Raw genomic sequence first — 26,223 nt, forward strand, 5'->3', positions numbered from 1 at the left:
CAGATGCTTGTGCACCATATTCCCCAGTATTTCTGCTTGCAGTAGTGTGGTACATGGAGATATGCAGAGATCATGTGTCAGACAAAAGCTGCTAAAGTGTTTCTGGACCAAAACTTGTCCTGGAAAGCATAACAGTCAAGTATGAAAAGAAAGTGTCCAAACTAGCACACCAGGAGTCTGGCTAACCCTGTAACTGCAGCTCTCATGGTTTAGCATTCTTGTCCACCCCACAAACTCTGCTCACCTGTAACACCACTCTCAAGGGTAACAGACCCAGCTGAATGCAGAAATACCTTTATTTCACCAATCTCCACTAGTCCATGTGCTACCCTGACGTGCAGCTCCTTGGTTATTTCTGCTATTGGTAGTTTAGCTGCTGTATCTCAGTCGTGTTGGATCATGGCACAGTAAAGTCAACACTGCCGCTAAACTAGGCTGGCCTCCACTGGGCAGAGACCCAAGTCCAGATAGTCCAGTCCTTCAGCTTATCTCTACAAACCTCATTTTGTAAAATCAGATATTCTCCCATCCTCCTTCTCCTTCTTTCTCATTCTTCTTTGCCTGTATCTCCTTCCCAAACTGCCCATACAGCTATACAGGAAGTGCTCACTGTAAGGCACCCTCTGTTCATCCATTCCCTTTCACCACTAAGGTAAAAATAGGATTCTATTGACATCTGAGGGAAACATAAGCAAATAATATATAAAGAGAATTTATGAAGTAGTGTAATTAATATAAATGGACTAAAAGCTACTTTTCTCCCTACACATGGAGCAGAGGTTTCTATGCTTCTAAACAATATTCTTACAATGTTCACATTTCATATAAATTGACTTTGGGGTTCTCCCTGAGTCACAGTGGACATTTTCCCACCACCAGTGACTGTCAAGTGCTTTCCTACATTCTAATTTTCTTATGTGCTAAGATAACAATATAAAGGTAAGCTTACCTTACCCTGGAGGAACAGTAAAACCAAATTTATATCAGCATGTGGTGTTTAACTGCTGGGAGTTGAGGATATTGTACAGAGGAAGTTTACTGGAAAGTGCAGAGCTAAGGGATTTCTACATATTAGTTATGACATCTCTGGGAATATTTAGATTTTGAATCAGAACTCAGCTGGGTTTCAGTGACATCAATTTTATCCCAAAAGGAATATTATCACATTGCAGGCAAATAGTGCTGGCTTGTTCCTACAAGAAAAACTTCATTTTTATAAAAAATGATGTGCTGACTAGGTGAACCTCTCTGCTGTGCTGAAAGATTGTATAATGTTTATGCAAAACCTGATTCTGAGGATACATAAAGACCTCAGAATAGGATGTGAGGGGGTGTGTATACATATACAGCTTTCATCCTCAAAACACTATGCAGTTAAAGGCAAGAAAAAATCTGGGATTCTTGTGCCCCAGTTAGCCTGTTAAGTGTTCACACTAATAGACATAGTAACTAGCCGAAAAAACAGCTCTTGGTGTTGAGATTGCTGTATATGGGAGTTAGAGATGAGCAGGATTTGTTATAGTGAAACTAGAACAAAGGTAGGTAAGTTGGTAGGTTGTCACGTACTAGTTTTGTTTCCAAATATCAGCTAAAAGCAATTCATCTCTATCTTGGAACAGAGGGAGCCACGAGTTAGGAAAAATAGTTTATTTATTCCACATTAAACAATTTAGATGGGTTTAGCAGCTTTAGTCTTCCTATGGCTTGAAGCAGAAAATTGGAGCCTGGCATAATACAGATACAGTTCTACTGATCTGTGTTTGTCTTCTATGTGAAATGCTGCCTACAGCAGAGCAAGCTGTTAGCCTGAATTTGAAGGGAAATTAGGTTTATTCAATTATGGTCTCTGTCGATCCTTCCCTAATAATTTTTGAACCAGATGGACAGTTTAAAATCAATAAATAAATAAACAAACTAATAAATAATGACAAGGGGACTGAAGTCTCTGTAGTCTGAAGTTCCTAAAAGCTTACAGAAAAGAAGCGAATACAAAAAGAAGGAAGAATTAAATATTGCATCCCCAGTGGAGAAGTGAGCTCAAGTTACCTGTTGTGCCTGGCCTGCCAGGCAGCCCTTCAGCAGCTGTACATCAAGGGCATTAGCACCCTGGCAGCCCAGGATCCACCACAGTACACATGTCCTCTTCTCATGTCCATGGGATGAAACTAAGGACAAAATGGGGGCAAAAAAAGGCTTACAGGAAATGAGGGGGGAATATTTTAAGAAAAAGCAGTGTTAGAGGCCATGAGGGAGACCAGTGTTCTCCTAGGTGAGGGTAGAGGGAATATGTAGCAATAGAGACAGAAATTGATAGGAAATTAGATTTAAATAGTCCTGTGGTTCATGTGGCTTCCTGCTTATTAAACATAATCACACTTGTATCATACATAAGCGCTTCCACTGAACCCAGCTTTTACAAAAAATCCGAAAAAATGATATATGATATATATATACATATATACGTATGTATCTGTATGTATTTAGATCTTATTAACCCTGTTTTATCTGAACATCAGGGACACAGATATTTCTGACGGCAACAAGAAAGGCACATTAGGTAAAGGGAAGAACAACAATAAAACGTGAAAATTCTCTTTTCTACCTAAGATGAAATTTGGGACTGCATAATGAACATGGGCCGGTAGTATGTGCTTGCAGCCCAGAAAGCCAACCATATCCTGGGCTGCATCAAAAGCAGCGTGACCAGCAGATCGAAGGAGGTGATCCTGCCCCTCTACTCTGCTCTTGTGAGACCTCACCGGGAGTATTGTGTGCAGTTCTGGTGTCCTCAGCATAAAAAGGACATGGAACTGTTGGAACAAGTCCAGAGAAGGGCCACGAGGATCATCAGAGGACTGGAGCACCTCCCGTATGAAGACAGGCTGAGGAAGTTGGAGCTGTTCAGCCTGGAGAAGAGAAGGCTGTGTGGAGACCTCATAGCAGCCTTCCAGTATCTGAGGGGGGGGTATAGGGATGCTGGAGAGGGACTCTTCATTAGGGACTGTAGTGATAGGACAAGGGGTAACGGGTTAAAACTTAAACAGGGGAAGTTTAGGTTGGATATAAGACGGAAATTCTTTCCTGTTAGGGTGGTGAGGCACTGGAATGGTTTGCCCAGGGAGGTTGTGAATGCTCCATCCCTGGCAGTGTTCAGGACCAGGTTGGACGAGGCCTTGGGTGATATGATTTAGCGTAAGGTGTCCCTGCCCGTGGCAGGGGGGTTGGAACTAGATGATCTTAAGGTCCTTTCCAACCCTAACGATTCTATGATTCTATGATTTAGATTTGAAATTACTACTTGCAGCTTTTTTTTTTTTAAATAACTATTACCATGAGCATGAAAGCTCTTCCAGCAAATTCAAACTGACTCAAAAACACCAACGGTATCACCTGAGTCAAGAATTCCTTTATTTTTTGCATCATCTCAAGAAGACAAGCTTGAAAAATGTTCCACAGTGTAACAGATGAGTTTGCAGACCTACAAAGACCAGCTTGGCCATGCCAATTTGTTTTACTGCATCCTTTATTATTGTGCACTATGTCTGACTGCCTTCATGTTAATGCTGTTTCTATAAGACAACGTATGTTCTATATTAAAATGTGTTATCATAGTATCACAGAATAAAAGACTGACCAGTAACAGATGTCAAAAGAAAATGCTGGAAGGCCTGTAGTGAAGAATAATGGGGCAGACAATTCAGAGACAACCTGAATGCAGGAGTAAATATTCCCTTATTTTCAGTACACAGTAGTGGCTTTATGCAATGACATGCAGGCTTTATAATACTAGAGAAATTTCTGTCTAAATGTGGGGATATTATCTACATAAATACCAGGTTTTTTACATGCCTTACTTAGCCCTTGACCTGAATCTGACCATAAGTGCCATGGGTCAGTCTTGCATTAGATGCTTCAGGTTTTCTTTTATTACTTTTATAAATACTGCCATATTGTCTTCTAATTGCATTGGAAGTTCAACCGTAAGCTTCTACTAATGCCTAAACTTTGCAGCCTATAATAAAATAAGGACAGGCTATGTTCTCATCTCCTCCGCAATCTTGCCCATTTATTGACCTCCTTTAAGGCTAGAAGGCCTAGCCTACTAACTTAGACCAGGACAAGTTAAGCAAGATCAACTCCATTGGAAACTTCAGATCCCAAAGACATAAATAAAACTTTTTGCATTGATCTTTCTGGATAGTGGCTGGAGGCATTAAAAACCTTACCGTTTCCTGGCACCCTGGGTCTCCAGCAGGCTAATGGTGTGTATTTTCTCTTTTATCACTTGTCTTCCTGTATGCCTTGCCTAACTGTAACTCAGACCCTGCGCCTTCTGTCTTTTGATCTCACTTTGATTGCTTTGCTCTTTTGCTGACTAGATTCTCACAGCTTACAGGGAGCTGTGACTGAGAAAGTGATTCAGAACTAGGCCCATCAAAGTGTAATTTAGGAACAAATATAACCACCCCCACCATTGTATATGATTTTAAAAAGGTTACAGCTCAGAAGAAATTACTAACGTTTCTTTTGTACTGTAAAGATAACAAAATAGCTTAAACACATTTCAGCTATCTGTATTTGAAAAATAAATGCTTTTCTTGAATACAGATTAGCTGCCAAGATTTAAGAAATAAAATCACAGGTATTAGGAATGCTGAGTAGGAAACAATATGCCAGTCATGTTACATTACCCCATTCAGACACTAACCAAGAAACAGGTAGGAAGTTCTTTTCACTCTTGCATTTCTTATTCGAGAGTCATAGTTTCCTGATGCTCGGAAATTTTAACTTCTAGCTTCAGTTTTCCTGTGAAAAGGCTACATGTGTTTGTCCTTGAGTCATCACTGCCAGTTGGCTGAACTGAATCTTCACCTTCTATGGCATTTACTTCTCTTGCCAAAAAATCTCACTGTATCCCTCACGATCATATCCCTCTCTGCTTTTGTTAACTTAAATACATCAGTCCCTTTTATTCTCTTGACAGAAACAGGTTCCCTGTTCTCCCAGTTCTCTCAGTACCCTCACCTCACAGTACTGCAAGTCAAGACTGTGTTTCTAGGAATGGAAAACTGTAAAGGTGATATTTATACCAATAAAATATATATATATATAGTACCAGCCCCTGACGGCACAAGTAAAGGATCATTCAACACTTTGCACAAGTCCAGGTAGATGACATCAACTGTTCTACCCCTGTCCATCAGTTCTGTAGCCCCATCACAGAAGGCCACCAAATTGGTCAGGCAGGATTTCCCTTAGTGAAGCCATGCTGGCTGTCACCAAGCACCTTGTTGTTTCTCATGTGCCTTAGCATGCCTTCCAGGAGAATCTGCCCCAAGATTTTGCCAGGCACAGAGGTGAGACCGACTGGTCTGTAATTCCCTGGGTCATCCATTTTCCCCTTCTTGAAAATGGGGGTTATATTTCCCTTTTTCCAGTCATCGGAAACTTCACCTGACTGCCATGATTTCTCAAATATGATGGCCAGTGGCTTAGCAACTTCATTCACCAGCTCCTTCAGGACCCATGGATGGATTTCATCAGGTCCCATGGACTTGTGCATGTTCAGGTTCTTAAGATGGTCAGTTGCTGAGGTGAGCAGCTCGAGAGAGGCCGCCTTCAACACCGGAGCGGGGGGGGAGATCAGCGCCCAGGAGCCTCAACTCCGAGCGCCAAGAGCCACCGGGGGAGCCTCGAGTCCTCGACAGGACCTGCCCAGGAGCCGGCAGCTCAGCTGAGGCGAGCGGGGACTCACAGGGGGCGGAGCCAGGAGCAGCGGCACCAGCCCTGAGGGGGTAAAAACCTGCCCGGGGAGCGCGGCGGACAGAGCGGGTCGGGGCGGTTCGCGCGGGCAGGCGGGCGGGACGGTGAGCGCTCGGCGTGTGAGCAGGGCCCGGCCCGGGAGCTCTGCTCTGGCTGCCCCGGCGATGGCAGCGTAGGCACCCAGAGAGAGCCGGTGAGAGGGGAGGCTGCAGTGCAGAGCTGGGAGTGGAGAGAGTGCCTGCACTGGTCTGGTGAGGGGAGGGTGCACAACGGGCAGGGCTGCACTCGGTGCTCCCTGGTGGAGGTCCTGCTGCAGCAGGGGCTGAGCTGCGGGATGCTGTTAATAGACTGCGAGATGTCAGGGAAGCTGAGAGGAAGCAGGAATGCTTGATCCCGGCCCAAACTGTGCAGGGGCCTCGAGCTTCACCTTTAGCTCATGGAGGAAAGAAGGAGGCCGTTAACCCGGGAAGCTGAGAATTAGTGACAAAAAAAAACAAAAACAACGAAGGAAAAGGACAACCAAAAGCGAGGGGCTTCCCCCTAAATCCCCTGTCCCCACGCAGAACCGCTTTGCTGTCCTGCAAGGGGCTAATGAGGAAGCACACTCGAGCCAGAAACAGCCGGCTGATGCGCTGCTAAAGAAGATCTCTACTGGTGCTGCCAGGAAAAAGCGGCAGGAAGTAGTAGTAGGGGACTCTACACTGAAAGGGACAGAAGCACTTGTCTGCTGGCCAGACCCTGTCTCAAGGGAGGTGTGTTGCCTACCAGGGGCATGGATCAGGGATGTGGCAGGGAGGCTGCCTGCTCTACTAAGTCCCACGGATTATTACCCACTCCTGGTGATACATGTGGGTGCTAGGGGTATAGATAGTAGTAGCCTGGGGAACATAAAGAAGGATTACAGAGCCCTGGGGGAGGCAGTTAGGGGCTCTGGAGCTCAGGTGGTCTTATCATCAATTCTCCAGGGTACAGGGGAGGACCTAAAAAAAGCTAGGAGGATTAGCCAGGTTAATAACTGGTTAAAAGGGTGGTGTCATAGTCAGGGGTTTGGGTGTCTTGAACATGGGACCCAAGCTTGTAGGCCAGGTCTAGTGGTGGCTGGTGGAGCTGCTCTCATGATAAAGAAGGGAAAGAGCAGTTTTGGTAGGAGGCTTGCCAGACTGGTCAAGGAGGCTATAAACTAGGTGTGCTGGGGGAGGGGAGCATCATTCCATCCCAACACACCCAGTCAGTTGCCAGAACCTATAATAAATGCTTGGAGCATTCCGGGTGACGGAACACTGGAACAGGCTGCCCAGGGAGGTTGTGGAGTCTCCTTCCCTGGAGACATTCAAAGCCCGCCTGGACGCATTCCTGTGTAACATTATCTAGGTGTTCCTGCTCTGGCAGGGGGATTGGACTAGATGATCTTTTGAGGTCCCTTCCAATCTCCAGCATACTGTGATACTGTGATACTGTGAGCAATGTAGAGATATCCCAGCCGCTCCAGCCAATGCGCCGGCTTCATTTGGAGCTCGGCTCAGATGCCTCTATACAAATGCCCATAGCATGGGGAACAAACAAGAGGAATTAGAGATGTCTGCACATCTACGGGGGTATGATATAATAGGCATCACAGAAACATGGTGGGATGGCTCCTACAACTGGAGTGTTGGAATGGAAGGTTACAGGCTCTTTAGGAAGGACAGGCCTGGCAGGCGGGGAGGGGGAGTTGCCCTTTATGTTAGGGATAGGCTGGAGAGTATGGAACTCTGTCTGGGGACAGGAGAGCAGTCCACAGAGAGTTTGTGGGTCAGGGTTAAAGGGAATATAGCTATGGGAGACATTACCGTGGGGAACTGTTACAGACCGCCTGATCAAGGAGAACCTGTGGATGAAGCACTCTATAGACAGATAGGAAAAGCCTCACGCTCACAGGTGCTTGTTTTCATGGGTGACTTCAACCACCCTGACATCTGTTGGAAGGACGGTATGGCCCGGCACAAGCAATCCAGGAGGTTCCTCGACTGTGTAGAAGACAAATTCCTTCTGCAAGTAATAGAGGAGCTGACAAGGAGAGGTGCCGTGCTTGACCTCGTGCTCACCAACAGGGAAGGGCTCGTTGGAAATGTGATGCTCCAGGGCAGCCTTGGATGCAGCCATCATGAGATGCTCGAATTTGAGATCCTCAGGACAGTGAGAAGAACGTGCAGCAAGCTCACTGCCCTGGACTTCAAAAGAGCAGACTTTGGCCTCTTCAGGAACCTGCTTAGGAAAGTTCCATGGGATATAGCCCTAGAGAGCAGAGGGGCCCAAGACTGTTGGTGGATATTCAAGGATCACCTGCTGCAAGCTCAGGAGTGTTGCATCCCAACCAGAAGGAAGTGCAGCAGGAGGGCCAGGAGACATCCTTGGATGGATAAGGAGCTCCTGAGGAAAATTCAATTGAAAAAAGAGGCTTATAATAAGTGGAAGCAAGGACAGGTGGCATAGGAAGAGTACAGGAATGTTGTCCGAGAAGCTAGGGACCAGGTTAGGAAAGCTAAGGCCCAGTTAGAATTAAACTTGGCTAGAGGTATTAAAGATAACAGGAAGGGATTCTACAGGTACATAGCAAATAAAAAACAGACTAGGGAGAATGTAGGCTCCCTCAGGAAGCTATCAGGAGAACTAGCTACACAGGATTTGGAGAAGGCTGAGGTTCTGAATGACTTCTTTGCTTTGGTATTCACTGCCAAAGGCTCTGACTGCACCACCCAAGTCTTGGAAGGCAGACGCAGGGACTGTGAGAATGAAGACCTTGCGCCCACTGTAGGAGAGGAACTGGTTCAAGACCAACTTAAAAATCTGAATGTGCACAAGTCCGTAGGTCCTGATGAAATCCATCCACGGGTCCTGAAGGAGCTGGTGAATGAAGTTGCGAAGCCACTGGCCATCATATTTGAGAAATCGTGGTAGTCAGGTGAAGTTCCCAGTGACTGGAAAAAGGGAAATATAACCCCCATTTTCAAGAAGGGGCAAATGGATGACCCAGGGAATTACAGACCAGTCAGTCTCACCTCTGTGCCTGGCAAAATCTTGGAGCAGATTCTCCTGGAAGGCACTCTAAGGCACATGAAAAACAACAAGGTGCTTGGTGACAGCCAGCATGGCTTCACTAAGGGGAAATCCTGCCTGACCAATTTGGTGGCCTTCTATGATGGGGCTGCAGAACTGATGGACAGGGTTAGAGCAGTTGATCTCATCTACCTGGACTTGTGCAAAGCATTCAACATTGTCCCACACGACATCCTTGTCTCTAAATTGGAGCGACATCAATTTGATGGATGGACCACTCGGTGGATAAAGAACTGGCTGGATGGCCACACACAAAGAGTTGTGGTCAATGGCTCAATGTCCAGCTGGAGACCAGTAACGAGTGGTGTCCCTCAGGGATAGGTGTTGGGACCGGTCTTCTTCAACATCTTTGTCACTGACATGGACAGTGGGATTGAGTGCTCCCTCAGCAAGTTTGCCGATGACACCAAGCTGTGTGGTTCGGTTGATACGCTGGAGGGAAGGAATGCCATCCAGAGGGACCTTGACACACTTGTGAGGTGGGCTGATGCCAACCTCATGAAGTTTAACCATGCCAAGTGCAAGGTCCTACACCTGGGTTGGAGCAATCCCAGGCACAGCTACAGGTTGGGCAGAGAAGAGATTCAGAGCATCCCTGTGGAGAAGGACTTGGGGGTGCTGGTCGATGAGAAAATGAACATGAGCCACCAGTGTGCGCTCACAGCCCAGAAAGCCAACCGTATCCTGGGCTGCATCAAAAGCAGCGTGACCAGCAGATCGAAGGAGGTGATCCTGCCCCTCTACTCTGCTCTTGTGAGACCTCACCGGGAGTATCGTGTGCAGTTCTGGTGTCCTCAGCATAAAAAGGACATGGAACTGTTGGAACAAGTCCAGAGAAGGGCCACGAGGATCATCAGAGGACTGGAGCACCTCCCGTATGAAGACAGGCTGAGGAAGTTGGAGCTGTTCAGCCTGGAGAAGAGAAGACTGCGTGGAGACCTCATAGCAGCCTTCCAGTATCTGAAGGGGGGGTATAGGGATGCTGGAGAGGGACTCTTCATTAGGGACTGTAGTGATAGGACCAAGGGGTAACGGGTTAAAACTTAAACAGGGGAAGTTTAGGTTGGATATAAGACGGAAATTCTTTCCTGTTAGGGTGGTGAGGCACTGGAATGGTTTGCCCAGGGAGGTTGTGAATGCTCCATCCCTGGCAGTGTTCAAGACCAGGTTGGACGAGGCCTTGGGTGATATGATTTAGCGTAAGGTGTCCCTGCCCATGGCAGGGGGGTTGGAACTAGATGATCTTAAGGTCCTTTCCAACCCTAACGATTCTATGATTCTATGATTCACACTGCCAAAACCCTAGCCTGTTCCCTGCTACAGGTTTAGCCCATGCCATCCACCATCCCTCTGGACAACGCACAGTTTGGGGGACAGAGAAGGTTATGGCCATTCCCAGTAGATGCTTTGGGATGAATCCTGGACTTCTCTTTTAGCCGTGGCAGTTGGGAAGGCAGAATGCTATTTAGGTTTATGAGCCATTTATTTACTAATGTAGATATAGCCCCACAATTTCAAATGTTAATGAGCCTTCATTTACATTCTGTCAGTATTTCCACTAGAGATACTTTGATAGAGTTGATGACTGCATTTTCTGTTTTCATGGACACATTACATGGATGACATCACATCAATCGACCTTTTGCAGTTGAGGCCCTTAGAAGCTGCTTTTGTTTACACTGCCATTTAATTACAGCAGAACTAATTTCTGATCACTCATTTTAAAGCATTTTTCAATTACTACTTTTCAATAACATGGCAAAGCAAGTCTTAATATAGTACCATTTCTGACTGGGTCTGTGGTTGTTTGGTGTGCCAGATTCTTGTCAGATAACAGGCTCAGAAATCTCTAAATTTTATCATTTGTTCTCCAGTCCACGCCAGAATGACAGGCGAACACTTAAGTGAATTGCATCTATGTTTAAATTGAAACCTGAGGGGAGAACTCTGGCAAACTTCATTCCTTCACTTCAGGAAACTTTCTTTTTTAACAATCATCAAAAGGGATGGTAAACTTCTTTTTCTCTTTGTATCCCTTTTGCAGGTTCTAGCATTTAGCAATCTGTTCCACTCCAAACTGCCTTTAACATTTTTTTCTGAAAACGTGATTTCTAGCTACTTATTTCAGAACATTTTATGCTTTACAAAGATGATTGCTATTCACTTTGTCCCTGTTGTTTGTATAACATCTAGTTTCATATTCTGTGTTGGTTGTTCTAATTTTTTTCCTTTCTTTTGTGCAAATCCCTTATAATTTCTGTATAGATGCTTCAGTTGCTTTTTACTATTTAGATCCAATTTTTCAGTCAGATGAGACACTGTCCTTTTTATATCTGCTTTTATTAATTCAAATACTTGCTTCTAGCTAGCAATGTTTCAGTGTTTTCCTACTCTTTAACTTATTCTTTTTTGTGTTTGTGTACTTTTTAATCAAGTTCTGTTTGATTTGTGCTAAAACCAGATGTCTTTTCCAGTCCTCATAATTCCTCCCCTTCTTCACTCATGTAACACTCCCAAAAGGCCAGTATCCTTGGTGCTCAGTACTGTTATCACAAATGTTTTCTAGGAGATGGATATCCTAAAACCTTTCTTTCACAGAGACAATCCATGGTTGCATTATATTTTTATGACTATGTCACAGAATTATAAGAAAGGTAAACTGCAGGAGCCCCTGCAGGTCAAGTCCAACCTTGCTGCTCAAGGCAAGGCTAGCTGCAGGGATAGACCATGAGGTATGGAAGTTGCAACAGCAGAAATAATCAAAGGCAAGAGAAGCATGATATGAATTACTTCCTATTGAAGGCATATAGGGATTAGCAGTTCATCATGATCCGAACACATAAATAGGACACCCTGATGAGAGACAAAGAACAGTTGAATAAATGATAACAATTCATGGAGGTGAGATAGGATGAAAAAACTCATCACTGAGATGCTCTAAAGGGGAAAAAAAGGCACATGCAAAAATCAGCACATAACTCCCAACCTAAGAAGAGACCAGGAGACAAGATGAGGTCTCAATAGCCAGTGTCCTTGTCCGTCAAACATGACTCAGGGACAGAATACCTGGATTCAAGCGTTCTGACACCTGCATGCTGCACACACCAGCTGGGTATACATGTCCTGGTACTTGTCTGTGGGAGTGTGACACAGGATTGGGCAAACCAGTATTGTTTTAGTGTAAATGACCTTCCAGTCCCATTCTCAGGGGCAGCAAGAGTGTGGTTGCTCCATAAAGGGAAACAAGCAGGAGCTGAGGGTGACCACACATGGGCAGAGGAACCCTTCCACCATCCTGGAGCAAGCTGAGAAAGGCTGAGTCCGCAGGAACAGGGACTGGTGACAGCCCACTGACAGTCAGATGAACACCAAGTGATGGGTTAGGTCCAAGACAGCCCAGGAAATTCTATTAGCAAGTCAGCAAGGGACAGGGCTGGGCAAAGACTTACCCACAGAAAAGCTCAAACAGGGCTGAGCAGAAATGGGACTTCAAGGCTCCTGGGAAGAGGGTGGGCTCCCAAGTAAGGCTCATAGGGGCAATTAAGGCTTAATGGCCACTCAGAGCCCTGATATCTTTCACTACATGATTTGTTAACAATGTTGCAACATCCTTTCTTATTCATCCATTTAATTTTTAATAATGCCCCAAGGTCAAAGATTCACAGAACCTGGAGCAGCCCATTACAGGGTAAATCTTGATCATGATAAAGCCTTCCTTGTGTTTAAATCATAGAATCATAGAATAGTTAGGGTTGGAAAGGACCTTAAGATCATCTAGTTCCAACCCCCCGGCCATGGGCAGGGACACCTCACACTAAACCATGTCACCCGAGGCCTCGTCCAACCTGGTCTTGAACACCGCCAGGGATGGAGCATTCACAACCTCCCTGGGCAAACCATTCCAGTGCCTCACCACCCTAACAGGAAAGAATTTCCGTCTTATATCCAACCTAAACTTCCCCTGTTTAAGTTTTAACCCGTTACCCCTTGGTCCTATCACTACAGTCCCTAATGAAGAGTCCCTCTCCAGCATCCCTATACCCTCCCTTCAGATACTGGAAAGCTGCTATGAGGTCTCCATGCAGCCTTCTCTTCTCCAGGCTGAACAGCTCCAACTTCCTCAGCCTGTCTTCTTACAGGAGGTGCTCCAGTCCTCTGATGATCCTCGTGGCCCTTCTCTGGACTTGTTCCAACAGTTCCATGTTCTTTTTATGTTGAGGACACCAGAACTGCACACGATACTCCAGGTGAAGTCCCACAAGAGCAGAGTAGAGGGGCAGGATCACCTCCTTTGATCTGCTGGTCACACTCCTTTTGATGCAGCCCAGGATATGGTTGGCTTTCTGGGCTGCAAGCGCACACTGAAGCCGGCTCATGTTCATTTTTCTCATCAGCCAACACCCCCAAGTCCTTCTCCGCAGGGATGCTCTGAATCTCTTCTCTGCCCAACCTGTAGCTGTGCCTGGGATTGCTCCAACCCAGGTGTAGGACCTTGCACTTGGCATGGTTAAACCTCATGAGGTTGGCATCAGCCCACCTCACAAGTGTGTCAAGGTCCCTCTGGATGGCATTCCTTCCCTCCAGCGTATCAACCGAACCACACAGCTTGGTGTCATCGGCAAACTTGCTGAGGGAGCACTCAATCCCACTGTCCATGTCAGTGACAAAGATGTTGAAGAAGACCGGTCCCAACACCTATCCCTGAGGGACACCACTCGTTACTGGTCTCCAGCTGGGCATTGAGCCATTGACCACAACTCTTTGTGTGTGGCCATCCAGCCAGTTCTTTATCCACCGAGTGCTCCATCCATCAAATTGATGTCGCTCCAATTTAGAGACAAGGATGTCATGTGGGACAGTGTTGAATGCTTTGCACAAGTCCAGGTAGATGAGATCAACTGCTCTAACCCTGTCCATCAGTTCTGCAGCCCCATCATAGAAGGCCACCAAATTGGTCAGGCAGGATTTCCCCTTAGTGAAGCCATGCTGGCTGTCACCAAGCACCTTGTTGTTTTTCATGTGCTTTAGAGTGCCTTCCAGGAGAATCTGCTCCAAGATTTTGCCAGGCACAGAGGTGAGACTGACTGGTCTGTAATTCCCTGGGTCATCCATTTTCCCCTTCTTGAAAATGGAGGGTTATATTTCCCTTTTTCCAGTCATCGGAAACTTCACCTGACTACCATGAGTTTTCAAATATGACGGACAGTGGCTTAGCAACTTCATTCGCCAGCTTGCTGCACGCTCTTCTCACTGTCCTGAGGATCTCAAATTCGACCATCTCATTATTGCTGCAAACAACGCTGCCCTGGAGCATCACATTTCCAATGAGCCCTTCCAATGAGCACGAGGTCAAGCACGGCACCTCTCCTTGTCAGCTCCTCTATTACTTGCAGAAGGAAGTTGTCTTCTACACAACTGAGAAACCTCCTGTGAAGCAAAGGGTTAACCAATGTACAGGAGGGTTAGGTCATGCTGCTTGCTTAAGTGTTACTTCTTGCTCATGCTTATCGTACTTGCAATATACAAGGGGGTAGATCAAGCCTCTTGCTTAACAATGTTACTACTTGTTCATGCTTATCGTACTTGCCGTATATGCTAGAACAAGATATAAGGATGTGGCTTGTTAAGAGGTAGGGGACGTGACTTAATTCCTGTCCTTTGGATGCCTAGGCCGGCTGAAATTGGCTCTGCGCTTTGGACAATGACCAAGCCTCCAGGGAGCATGCGTAAGGACTAGAGGTGAAAAGTTCAGGCTCGAGGAAGACTCGTTTACTTCATCTTGAGACCCTCTCCCACGACCACTAGGAGGCACTGCACAGGAGCAAAGGACTTCTTAGCTCATTATAATAGGAAGCAGGGATAGGACATGAATAGGTGTGTTGTGCAACCTCATGCATATGTATAACTTTAGAGGAAAAATGCAAAGGGGAAATGACACTGAGGTGCACATGCCTTTGGAGGAGCTATCCCCATGTGCCTCAGCACTGAATAAAGCATACCTACTTTACAACTTCAACAAGTTGTGGAGTCTATTCGCACATCACCTGGATTGCTTGTGCCAGGCCGTACTGTCACTCCAACAGATATCAGGGTGGTTGAAGTCACCCATGAGGACAAGGGCCTGCGAGCATGAGGCTTTTCCTATCTGTCTATAGAGTGCTTCACCCACAGATTTCTCTTGATCAGGCGGTCTGTAACAGATCCCCACAGTAATGTCTCCCATAGCTGTTCTCCCTTTAACCCTGACCCACAAACACTCTGTTGACTGCTCACCTGTCCCCAGACAGAGTTCCATACTCTCCAGCCTATCCCTAACATGAAGGGCAACTCCCGCTCCCCACCTTCCATGCCTGTCCTTCCTAAAGAGCCTGTAACCTTCCATTCCAACACTCCAGTTGTAGGAGCCATCCCACCATGTTTCTGTGATGCCTATTATATCATACCCCCTTAGACGTGCACACATCTCTAATTCTGCTTGTTTGTTCCCCATGCTACGGGTGTTTCTATAGAGGCATCTGAGCCGAGCTCCAAATGAAGCCGGCGCATTGGCTGGAGCAGCTGGAGTATCTCTACATTGCTCTGAGGATTTACTATAGGTTCTGGCAACTGACTGGGTGTGTTGGAATGGAATGATGCCTCCCTCCCCCAGTATATCTAGTGTAAAGCTTTCTTGACAAGCCTGGCAAGCCTCCTACCAAAACCACTCTTCCCCTTTATTGTCAAACCGGCTCCACCAGCCTCCAGTAGACCCGGTCTCCCAAACTGAGTCCCATGTTCTAAATGCCCAAACCCCTGACTATGGCACCACCCTTCTAACCACTTATTAACCTGGCAAATCTGCCTAGCCTTTTTAAGGTCCTCCCCTTTATCCTGCAGAATTGATGAAAAGCCTATCATTGATGAAAAGAAAATCACTGAAGCCTGCAACTGCTGCTTCTTCTTCTTTCATTGGGCCTGGCCAGTCTTTTCTAAAACTCTCTTTAAAGAGTAGAAAACTGCTCTTAGAGTCTTCTCTTCTGCAGGATGAAGTCCACTTTGCTTTGCCTCTCCTCTTACACCATATACTCTTAACTCCCTCACCAAATGGTTTAGTCACCCTCTGCAGTCTGCTGACAACTCACTTGTTTGGGGCAGGGCCTACCCAGCTTTTATAAAGTGTTGAGATGTAACCTCACTGGTGTTAAGCAGATGGTAATTAGAGAAAGGTGAACAAAGAATAAATGACTAGAGGACAAATGGAAAGAGATGCTCCGTTTCCTGAGCATTTCTCCCTAGCTTGCCATAATCATCCCTGATCTGTTCCAAGTCATATCATTTGTCCACAGAAAAATGACAACCAGAGGAGTCTCTTGCGGTCCATCAGACTACAAATGTGCATCAAACTACATCTTGGTCACTTTTCAAGGCTGCAGTAATGCTCAGTATGTCTACAGCTTTGCTTATGACCTCGGTATATGAAAATCTCTAACATCTTCCACTTAGATGCTTCCAGACACCTTCAGTTTATTCTATATGTAGCTGTAACTTACAACATTTATCGATCATCTATTAATTACACATGAAATATTTATAAGTGTACCCTTCATATAAAGTATGATTCATTCATCAACAGAAATGTATTGTTTCTGGGGTTTATATTATATAAACAAGAACTTTATTACTAATAGAATGAAATTACAGTATCCTGTAAAAATCCTTCAAGATTACAAAGAGAAACTATGCTGACATGTTTAATAGTATTAGAAATTGAATAGTACAGCTATTATATTTTATATATAATATATATGGGTTTTTATGGCTGAAATGCACTTGGCTTCTTTATTTTATAGTTACTTTGATCCACTGTGTTGCTCTAACTTCTATCATAATTCTCTATAAAACATGGAACCCACTTGGTTTAATTATTTGTTCTACTTGACCAAAGCCATACCTACATGTAACAGTACAATATCCAGGAGAAAATTCAACAGACAGTCCCAGGCAATTTATACTGAAAAAATATTTACATGAACACTCTGCAGTGTAAAGCAACTGCCAACAGAAATGGTGAAATGTATAAACTCAGAGAGGAAAAGTGCATAGCTGAAGAAAAAAAATCAGTGGGAAAATTGCCTTTTTATTCCTAAAAGATTTTAAGACCTGATACTTACATGGTATAAAATACTGTATTTCTACCAACTTCCAGTACTTGACTTAATGGCTGGCTGATTTATGCCACTGGGCAACCTTGCTCAACATCCATTTATGTTACTCAGAACATAGTTTGACTCAAAATCTCTATTCCACAATTTTTCCCCAAGACTTCAGCCTTGCCTACAAGGTTACCTTGCAGTAAGAATATTCTTTATAGTGATGTCACACTAATGAGAATGCTTCGTTCATGTTCAATGAGCTGACTTTTACTTTACCATGATGCATTGTTTCTATGGTGAGAATTGAATTTATTTTGAATGACATACTCAACTTGGGGAAGAGGTATGCTGCTCTCTTCACTCCCCTTTTGAACACCATGCTTTGGGGGCTGGATTCTATAAGGGCTTGAAGGACACTTAACAGAAGGAGTTAGGTTGGAAGTTGATGTAATTGAGTATGGAATTGAGATTTTGAAGTATCAGGATTTGTTTCCAGACATCGTTTAAAATTGCATCAAAGTATAATTCTGATATAATTTTCTATACTCTTTCATAAAGTCTTTGCTACACCAGCAGTGTTTGGGAGCAAGGTATGACTTGTACCTTCTATCTTCTGTATGTCACCACTGGACCACAGCACCTTTGGGGCCAGGAACAGACACTAACAAAGGTTTTCAAATCAGCAGCTATGTGTTGCAGCCGTAGTGTCAGAGAGAGACGGCAACAGTGGGAATGGCTGTTGAACCAGCTTAATTCTGTGCAAAACTGTTTCCAGACTTGTGAAAAACACCGATAGGTACATTTGGTACAGTCAGCCCTGTATCTGTAGTGTTACCAGAAAAAAATGGGTACCCCAGTGATATGTGCAGAAGCCCAGTGGCATAAGAGCTTCTTTGTCTCTGCTGAAACGTGTGGCTATTTTCCTTTGAAAGCTCAGCACTCTGCACTGCTACTGGCAAGTTATGAGGTACAGACAGCAAGAAATCTTGTGATGAAGACAGGTGCCATTATTTAGTAGATATCCACATGTTTTAGGGCTTACCAGGAGATAATAGTTGCGCTGTGTATTGCTGTACATCAACAGGAAGCTCACTTTATGGTTATTACCTGCACTATGTCCATCAATTGAGCAAAAAGTGGGATTCAGGAAATCATAATTTGGAAAGCCTACAAGTACAGACTTATCTAAGAATCAGATTTGTCTTCTTTGACAATTTTACCTCAGAAGACTTATACCTACCAATACAATGCAACTATGCTATAAGTAGATAAGTAAAACAATTGTCTTGTTGTAAATACACCTTTTATGCTAAGACATGAAAAATGATGATATTAATTGACATCACAGGAGTCTGAGAAGTCGGATGAAAGGGAGGAGGGCAAAATTGAATTGCCTAACCACAACTGGAGCAACAATATATACGTAACACTCTCATTATGAACTCTAAAATTTTCCAATACAGCTAATTACTCTAGTGTGCCAAAATTTAATTAATTTGTATTTTATCTTTCAGAGATGTGCTAGCCTCAGAGCCACAGTTAAAGAAGGCTTCATGATTCCTAATTATTTTAATTATATATTCCTTCTAAAATGTACTCTATTTAGAGAAATGTATGAGGGGTGTCCTGGGTTCAGCAGTAACAGTCATTTTTCTCCTTCTTGATAGCTGGTGCAGTGCTGTGTTTTGACTTTCGGCCTTATGTTTTGGTCTGGCCAAGGACTTTGTGAGCCTCATGCTCTGCCAGGGAGGAGGGGAAGCCAGGAGGAAGCAGAGACAGGACACCTGACCCAAACTGACCAAAGAGGTATTCCATACCACAGCATGTCATGGCCAGGAGGTAACTGGGAGTTAGCCAGAAGGGCTGGGACGGCAGGGTTGGAGGAGATATGGGTCAGTGCTTGGTTGGGCGGGGGGGGGCGAGTTATCAGTCGGCTGGTGGTGAGATGTCGTATTCTCTTCCCTTGTTATTTCCTTTATCATTATTATTATTGGTGGTAGCAGCAGTGATTTGTGTTATACTTTAGTTACTAAACTGTTCTTATCTCAGCCTGTGGGAGTTGCATTCTTTTCGATTCTCCTCTTCATCCCTCTGGGAGTAGGGGGAGGGAAAGAAGGGGGAGAGTGAGTGAACGAGTTGCCTGACTGGGTTTAAACCACGCCAAGGGGTTATAATGGGTAGGAAATGGTGAAGCTCTTCATGCATTGTATTTTGTGAATGCTTTCAGACATTAACAATAACAGATAATTTTCATTTACATCAGCAATACACACCTTTTTCTCTTAACAGCATTTCAGTAATGAACTACTTCCAGAGCAAGTATTATGTGAATATCACAATGTAGATAGAGACCTGATGTATACTTTTATTTCTACAAAGTTTACATTAACCTCAATTAAAATGCCAAAGAACAGGTATGCATAAAGTTGGTGGATGTTACTGAAGATCTACTTAAAAATCAATGTTTCATTCATATTTCTAATGCTTGCCTTCAGCCTCTTCCTTCCCTCCAGAGCTGTCCCTGTTGACTTTTCCCTGGAACATCTACTACCAGCCAGTTTCCTCATCAGTTTCGTCCTTCAATCAACTTCAGAAGTTAAAAATGACCACGAACTGCAGTTAGCAGGTTGGGAGGAGAAAGACAGAAATATGTGGGAAGAGTGTAACAGAAGACTGGAGAGAAGACAGATTGCAGCTGAGCAGCAAGTTGAAATCTTCAGGCCCAAAAAAACACATTACTGGTATTTCCTGGTTAAATGTGAAACCTGTTAAGTTTCAGTACACAAGAAAAACTTCACCGGACAAACTGCAATTAAAAAACCCCCCTAAAACAACAACCAACCAATCAAACCCCTCCTCCAAAAAAAAAACCAAAACCAACACAACCAAACCCAAAATCCAAGAAAACAAACAATCAATAAATAAAAAAAAAAACTAGAACAAAACAAATCCCAAACAACCAAAACAAAATCAAAACCCTTCCAGAAAATTATTATTACAAATGGCTAAGCACATATTTTGGTTTACTGGAAATAAAATGTGTTAGGAAGAGAAAGGGGAAGCTTTCAAAGCTTCCTCCTAGAGTAACAACAAACTTAAATTTTTTAAAACTTGCTCAGCAGCACTGGGCTGATGTGTAGTTGAGCCAAAAGGCCAGTAAAAGAATGCTGAGTCTACAGATCATTCAAAATTTCTACAGCATTTCTGCTGAGCTGTGAAAAAATCCTTTTCATTCTAAGAAACAAAATAACAGAGACCTTGTAAACCCCAATGCTAACATGGTGCATGATTTGCTGTGTCAGATCAAACATTTCACCAATACAGTACTAGCAAATGTCAACAGCAGAATTTCCATTGCAGTTTCAGAAATCCAAATGCTTTTCTGCCTCAGTTATACCTCTTTGTGTTCCTCAAATGAAATAAAGTGGTAGGAAACACCAGTAACTCACTACGTAAAGAATTCCTACCAAATATAAAGCCTTTCTGCCTGGAGCTACTGGCAAAAGGATGCACTGTGAACAAAAAGACAAAGTGGCAAGAATGAATTGTTTTCGTTTTCTTGCATCTTTCATGTACTTCATGTGAGATCTGTGCCAGGCAGCCCATACTCGAAAATAGGAAGTCTAAAGTGTCTACAAGTCTATACCAACTAGAGCGCAAACATTTGTATTGTAATATTTGGAACGAAGGCTGCTGATTCTGGTGTGGCAGCTGAATGTCAGTTTCAGAAACCATTACACCTATGGATCACCTAAAGGAAGTCGTGGCTTTCAGTTAAAAACTTCTGTCCACGTGCACTTGCAGGAGGTCCGTTTCTAGCACCTTCTGCTCTTCTATATAGCTGCGGCAGAGCTGACTTGCTGTAAACAGGGCCTGAAATTTCTCCTCAGAGAAGGTCCAACATACTGGAGAAACTTTGGATTATCTGCCTTGAAATTCTCAAGTTTTCAGAGAACACAGGTTCTAATAAAAAGTGACGGCATTTTTTATTCTGCTTCACATTACAGAAGCCGGACTGTGACTGTCCTGAATTTCTTCTTTCTTGGCTCAAAAAAGCAATTTATCTGGCAAATATGTTGCTAGTACTTTGAAGTGATTAGGCAAAATAGCCTAAACTGGAAGGAAGATGTGTGTGCCCAACTTAAGAGAGCATCTGGCTCTCAAATTTCAAGGGAAAATGTTTATCAGGGAATGGTTACTTCAGTTATTCAAAAAGAATTACATGTTGTCCTTCCTCCTAAGCAAAAGTTATTTATATAGGAACTAAGTTGTTCTGCACTTGAAAATCATGGTTGTGATGCCTGATAGATACACTTGACCAAAGCTGGAAATTAAAATAGGCTCTTTGCCTCAGTTTCTTTCTAAATGCCACTGCATAATGTGATCTGCTATATGCTAGCAAGAGTGTACATAACACTCACAAGCTTGTTTTTTTAAGGACCATCTGGAATGCATGTGTCTGAGCAGAGCCAGAAGAGAAATTCAGCAAAGCATCAAGCGCCGCATACAAATCAAAGAGCATGCTTCTTTTCTTGTGGGGAAAAAAATGGGGCAGGAAGATGAGTTTCACTATCTGTCTCAGGCCAGGATGTTCAGGGCACTTTCCAATCTGAGTGAAAAACTAAACAAACTTTAGTAATGGAGAATATTTTCATGAAAACCAAAGGCAAAAGACTACCATTGAAAAATATTTGACTTAGTCATAAACATTTGAAGGAATCATGCAAAGTTTAATATATGATTAATAAGGAAGACAGCTCATTTGTGTTCTTTAAAACTGACAGGTCAGTGGATGGAGCTCAATGGATGTGTTCCAATACACTGTGTTTTGTTCTTCCTTGCTTACTGTACTATAATTTTTTTAATTTTAGCAGAATATCTGAAAATGATGCTGAAGTTAACATCAACTTGCTCATGAAGTACATTCATCTCCACAGTAAAAATGAAACATTTTTATATTGGTCAATTAACCTTTGTTTTGGACCATGCAAATGAAATATCTTGATTTTAATTTTGATGGAATGAAGCATTCTGGTTAGATGAAGCAGAAAAGTATCAAACTAAAAGACCTTGGAAAAAAATAAGCCATATTAAATTAGACTGGCATCCTTATAGAATGGATTCAAGAATAAATTAAGAGGACAAGCTTACAGACTGATCTTCACAGTAGTCACAGACTGCCATGAGAAACAGATGTGATAACAATTCAAATCCTTTAGATTTCAGCCAAATTTAGAGGATAAACTCCCTGGGATTTGCATAAACTTGCTTCTTTGAAGTATGTACTTTTAAAGCCCTGTAATAACTAAGTATGGAAAGGCTAGAAACTAAATTTTGGAAGAATTGCAGAATCTGACTATGGTGAGTCATCAGGAAGGGACTGGACCTATGTACCAGCTTTACGCTTTTATTAGATGGTGGGTGTTACCAAAAACTTACCTTTAAGCATCCTAGGTTAGGTTTCAAAAAGGTTGTCTTTCAGAGACAGAATTGCTAACTCAGTCTAGAGCATTAAAAAAAAAAAAACAAACAAAAAATCTGAGACAATTTTTTTATTTTATTTCAAAAAAAGGCAATTATTAAGGAAATGGCAGTGACAATTTGAAAAAAAAACCCAAAACATAATTCTCTCCCACTGTTAATTTCTGCCATCAGTCAAAGGCAATCTGATGTACGGTTTATACACAGGCAACCAGCACACACTGGCCAATGTGAGCTAGAAAAGAAATTTTGGACAGAAGCCACTAATACTCAGTGTCTGCTGAAATAGAGAAAGATTTCTCATTAAAATTAATGTAATTGAGATAAGCACTCGGCAGGGCAAGAGCCAAAGCAAGGCTATGCTGTAGACTTCTCAGTAATAAAGTGGGTTGAGGTATAAAGTTTTTCCTACTCTGGGGTTTGCATGGCAAAGCTTTGGTAGCCGAGGGCTACATAGGTGTCTTCTGTAAAATGTCAGAAGCTTCCCCTGTGTCCAATAGAGCCAGTGATGACTGACTGCAAGAGGGACCTGCTGCTGACCAAGGCTGAGCCAATCAGCAACAATGGCAGCACCTCTGGTTAAGAAGGCTGAGAAAAAAACTGTGCAAAACCAATTGCTGACAGAGAGGAGTGAGTGTATGTGAAACAGCCCTGCAGACACCCAGGTCAGCGCAGAAGGAGGGGCAGGAGGTGCTCCAAGTGCCGGAGCAGAGGTTCCCCTGCAGTCTGTGGTGCAGCCCATGGTGAGGCAGCCTGTGCCCCTGCAGCCCATGGAGGTCCATGGAGAGCAGATGTCCACCTGCAGCCTCCACGCTGAGCAGGGGGATGCTCAAAGGAGGCTGTGACCCAGTGTGAAGCCTGCGCTGAAGCAGGCTCTTGGTAGGACCTGTGACTAGAGAGAGGAGCCCACACTGCAGCGGGTTTGCTGATAGGAGCTGTGACCTGCAGGGGACGCATGCTGGAGCAGTCTGTTCCGGAAAAATGCACACCATGGAAGGGATGCATGCTGGACCCGTTCATAAACAGCTGCAGCCTGTGGGAAGGACTCACATTGGAGAAGCCCATGGAGGACGGTCTCCTGTGGGAGGGACCCCACGCTGAAGCAGGGGAAGAGTGTGAAGAGTCCTCCTCTGAGGAGGAAGGAGAGGCAGAGACAACGTGTGATGAACTGACATAACCCTTATTCCCCGTTCCCCTGCACTGTTGTGGGGGAGGACATATAGAAAATCAGGAGTGAAGTTGAGCCTGGGAAGGTGTGAAGAGGGTATTTTTGAGATTTGGTTTTATTTCTCATTATCTTATTGTGATTTGACTGGTTACAAACTAACTCTCTCAGGTCAAGCCTGTTTTGCTCATGACAGTAATTGGTGAGCAATCTTTCCCTGTCCTTATCTCAACCCAGGAGCTTTTTGCAATATCTTCTCTCCCTGTCCAGCAAAAGAGGTGTCCTGGGTTCAGCAGCAGCAGTCATTTTTCTCCTTCTTAGTAGCTGGTACAGTGCTGTGGTTTTGACTTTCGGCCTGGGAACAGCGCTGATAACACTGATGTTTTTAGTTGCTGCTTAGTAATGTTTGGTCTGACCAAGGACTTTCTGAGCCTCATGCTCTGCCAGGGAGGAGGGGAAGCTGGGAGGAAGCAGAGACAGGACACCTGACCCAAAGTAGCCAAGGGGGTATTCCATACCACAGCACATCATGCTCTGGATGTAGAACTGGGGGCAATTACCTGGAAGGGCTTGATCACTGCTTGGGTCCAGCTGGGTATCAGTCGGTGGGTGGTGAGCGGTTATATTCTCTTCCCTTGTTATTTCCCTTATCATTATTATTATAGGTGGTAGCAGTAGTGGTTTGTGTTATACCTTAGTTACTGGACTGTTCTTATCTCAGCCCGTGGGAGTTACATTCTTTCAGTTCTCCTCTCCATCCCTCCGGGAGCAGGGGGAGGAAGGGGGGAGGACTGAGAGAGTGAGCTGCGTGGTTGGGCTTAAACCATGACAAGAGGGCAGTGACAGAGCAGCTATGGTAGGCGCCTGGCATCCAGCCAGGGGAAAACCACCACACCAGCTCACAGTTTTGTTATGACTTTACTGCGCTGGTGTTTGGTTTTGTTTTGTTTTCTCTGTGAGTGCTTATTTCCCTATAACAGCAAACAATGCATTTTTGCTGGTCCAGACTTCTGGTGGATTTCATGCAACCCACTGTTAAGTTTCTATACACTGGTCCACTGGCCTATAGCCTACAGACTCCCTGGTTCAATGCCTGGACCACTAAATCACTTCATATGGGGATAGAGGAGGGAACAAATAGTGGTGATAAAGCAGATGTTTTCTTGCAGATAAAAACCCTTGAAACATTACTGTACCCCAGAGAACTCTGTGTGAGGCATATGGAGAGGCAATGTTTGTTCCAAATAAAGGTTCTAGTGAGACATCATAAATGAAAATGGATGCTGAAATCAGCAAAACTGAATCTGAGGAATGAGAATCAGGAGACTGAGCCTGTATGTTTTCATACATTATTTGTTGACGTTATCATCCACTAAGATATGTTATCAGTGTTTGAAATAACAGTAACGCTTCTTAAAACCTTGGTAGACACATTTTCTTGGTATTCTAACAGTATTTTTGTAAACTGATGCCCCATTACACACAAAATATTATTTTGGAGATGTGATTTTAATAAGGTTTTTGTATTATGGGTCTCTTTGGGCTAAAGATTGTTTGTTATTGATATAGAATTTTATTTTATGTACTTGTAACTTCAGACTTCCTGGTGCCTCAGGCAGAAGACCAGAGAAATCCTATTCATAGAATCATAGAATAGCTTGGGTCAGAAAGGAACTTAAGATCATCCAGTTCCAACCACCCTACTATGAGCAGGAACACCTCACACTAGGCCATGTCACTGTGCAACTTGGTCTTGAACACTGCCAGCCTTGTTTCCCTTTCCATTCCTTTTACCTAGTCATTGACCCTTTCTGTTGAAGCCCAGCTGTAGCCACAGGTCTCTATTTAGCTATTATCACACATAGCTGTCATACATAGATAAGCAAGTTTGAAATAAGAAAACCTTTCTCAGACCTGTTGAAATAGTTAGTCCAAACAAAGAAAACACAGTGTGTGCAGCTGTTCCCAACACATGCACCAAACACCCCCGCAGTATCAAAGAAACACCTGCAGTGTCCCAGATAGCAGGAGTATGCTCCAAATCTCAGAAAGACCTTGTGTGTTACCCTCTTTAAGGAAGCAGGCTGCATAAAGGGATGTTTTAAATGAGTCTTTTGTTTCAACCCAACTGAAAATTCAGTCACCTGCAAGGCAGTGTTTTTTGTTAGCTGGGTAACAAGAAGCACCACACACAAACAGGCCGGACTCCACAGCGGCCCAGGCTGGACATAAAGGTTGTGCTACACATCTCTGACAGAACGCCGACCTCAGGCCGGGCCCGACTAGGCACCCGACGGGGCGCGCAGACACACGGGCGCACCGCGGGCAGCCGGCCCGACACTCGGCAAGACCCAGCCCAGGCCCAGACCGCCTCGCCGGAGCAAAGGACTCAGAGCCACAGGGCCGGGATGGGCCTGCGAACAGCGCCCGCCTCACCAGCCGCGCGCTTCCATGGCAACCGCCCACACCAGCCACTTCCGCCCATGGCCACCAGAGCGAGGCCGCGCAGGCGCAGTATCCCCCTATCAGTGAACGGGTGTCGCTCATCCGGCCGCTCGTCATCCCGGGTATGCGCATGCGTAGTAC

The 26,223-nt window shown here is 44.3% G+C and overlaps 1 protein-coding gene across 1 annotated transcript; it reads right to left on the reverse strand.

The window, feature by feature from the left end:
* On the reverse strand, window positions 1-26,199 carry LOC134168021 (uncharacterized). The gene is made up of 3 exons (XM_062627366.1): window positions 25,782-26,199; window positions 2,047-2,165; window positions 1-676 (listed from the first exon to the last, which is right to left on the reverse strand). The coding sequence occupies exons 1-3, from the start codon at window positions 26,197-26,199 to the stop codon at window positions 548-550; spliced, it is 666 nt and encodes a 221-aa protein (XP_062483350.1). The 3' UTR covers window positions 1-547.
* Between the last annotated feature and the right edge of the window lie 24 nt (window positions 26,200-26,223).

This window comes from Pezoporus occidentalis, unplaced genomic scaffold, assembly GCF_034315485.1.
Source record: "Pezoporus occidentalis ecotype Australia unplaced genomic scaffold, CSIRO_AGI_Poc_V1 ctg3, whole genome shotgun sequence".
In the NCBI taxonomy this organism is placed as follows: Eukaryota; Metazoa; Chordata; class Aves; order Psittaciformes; family Psittacidae; genus Pezoporus; species Pezoporus occidentalis.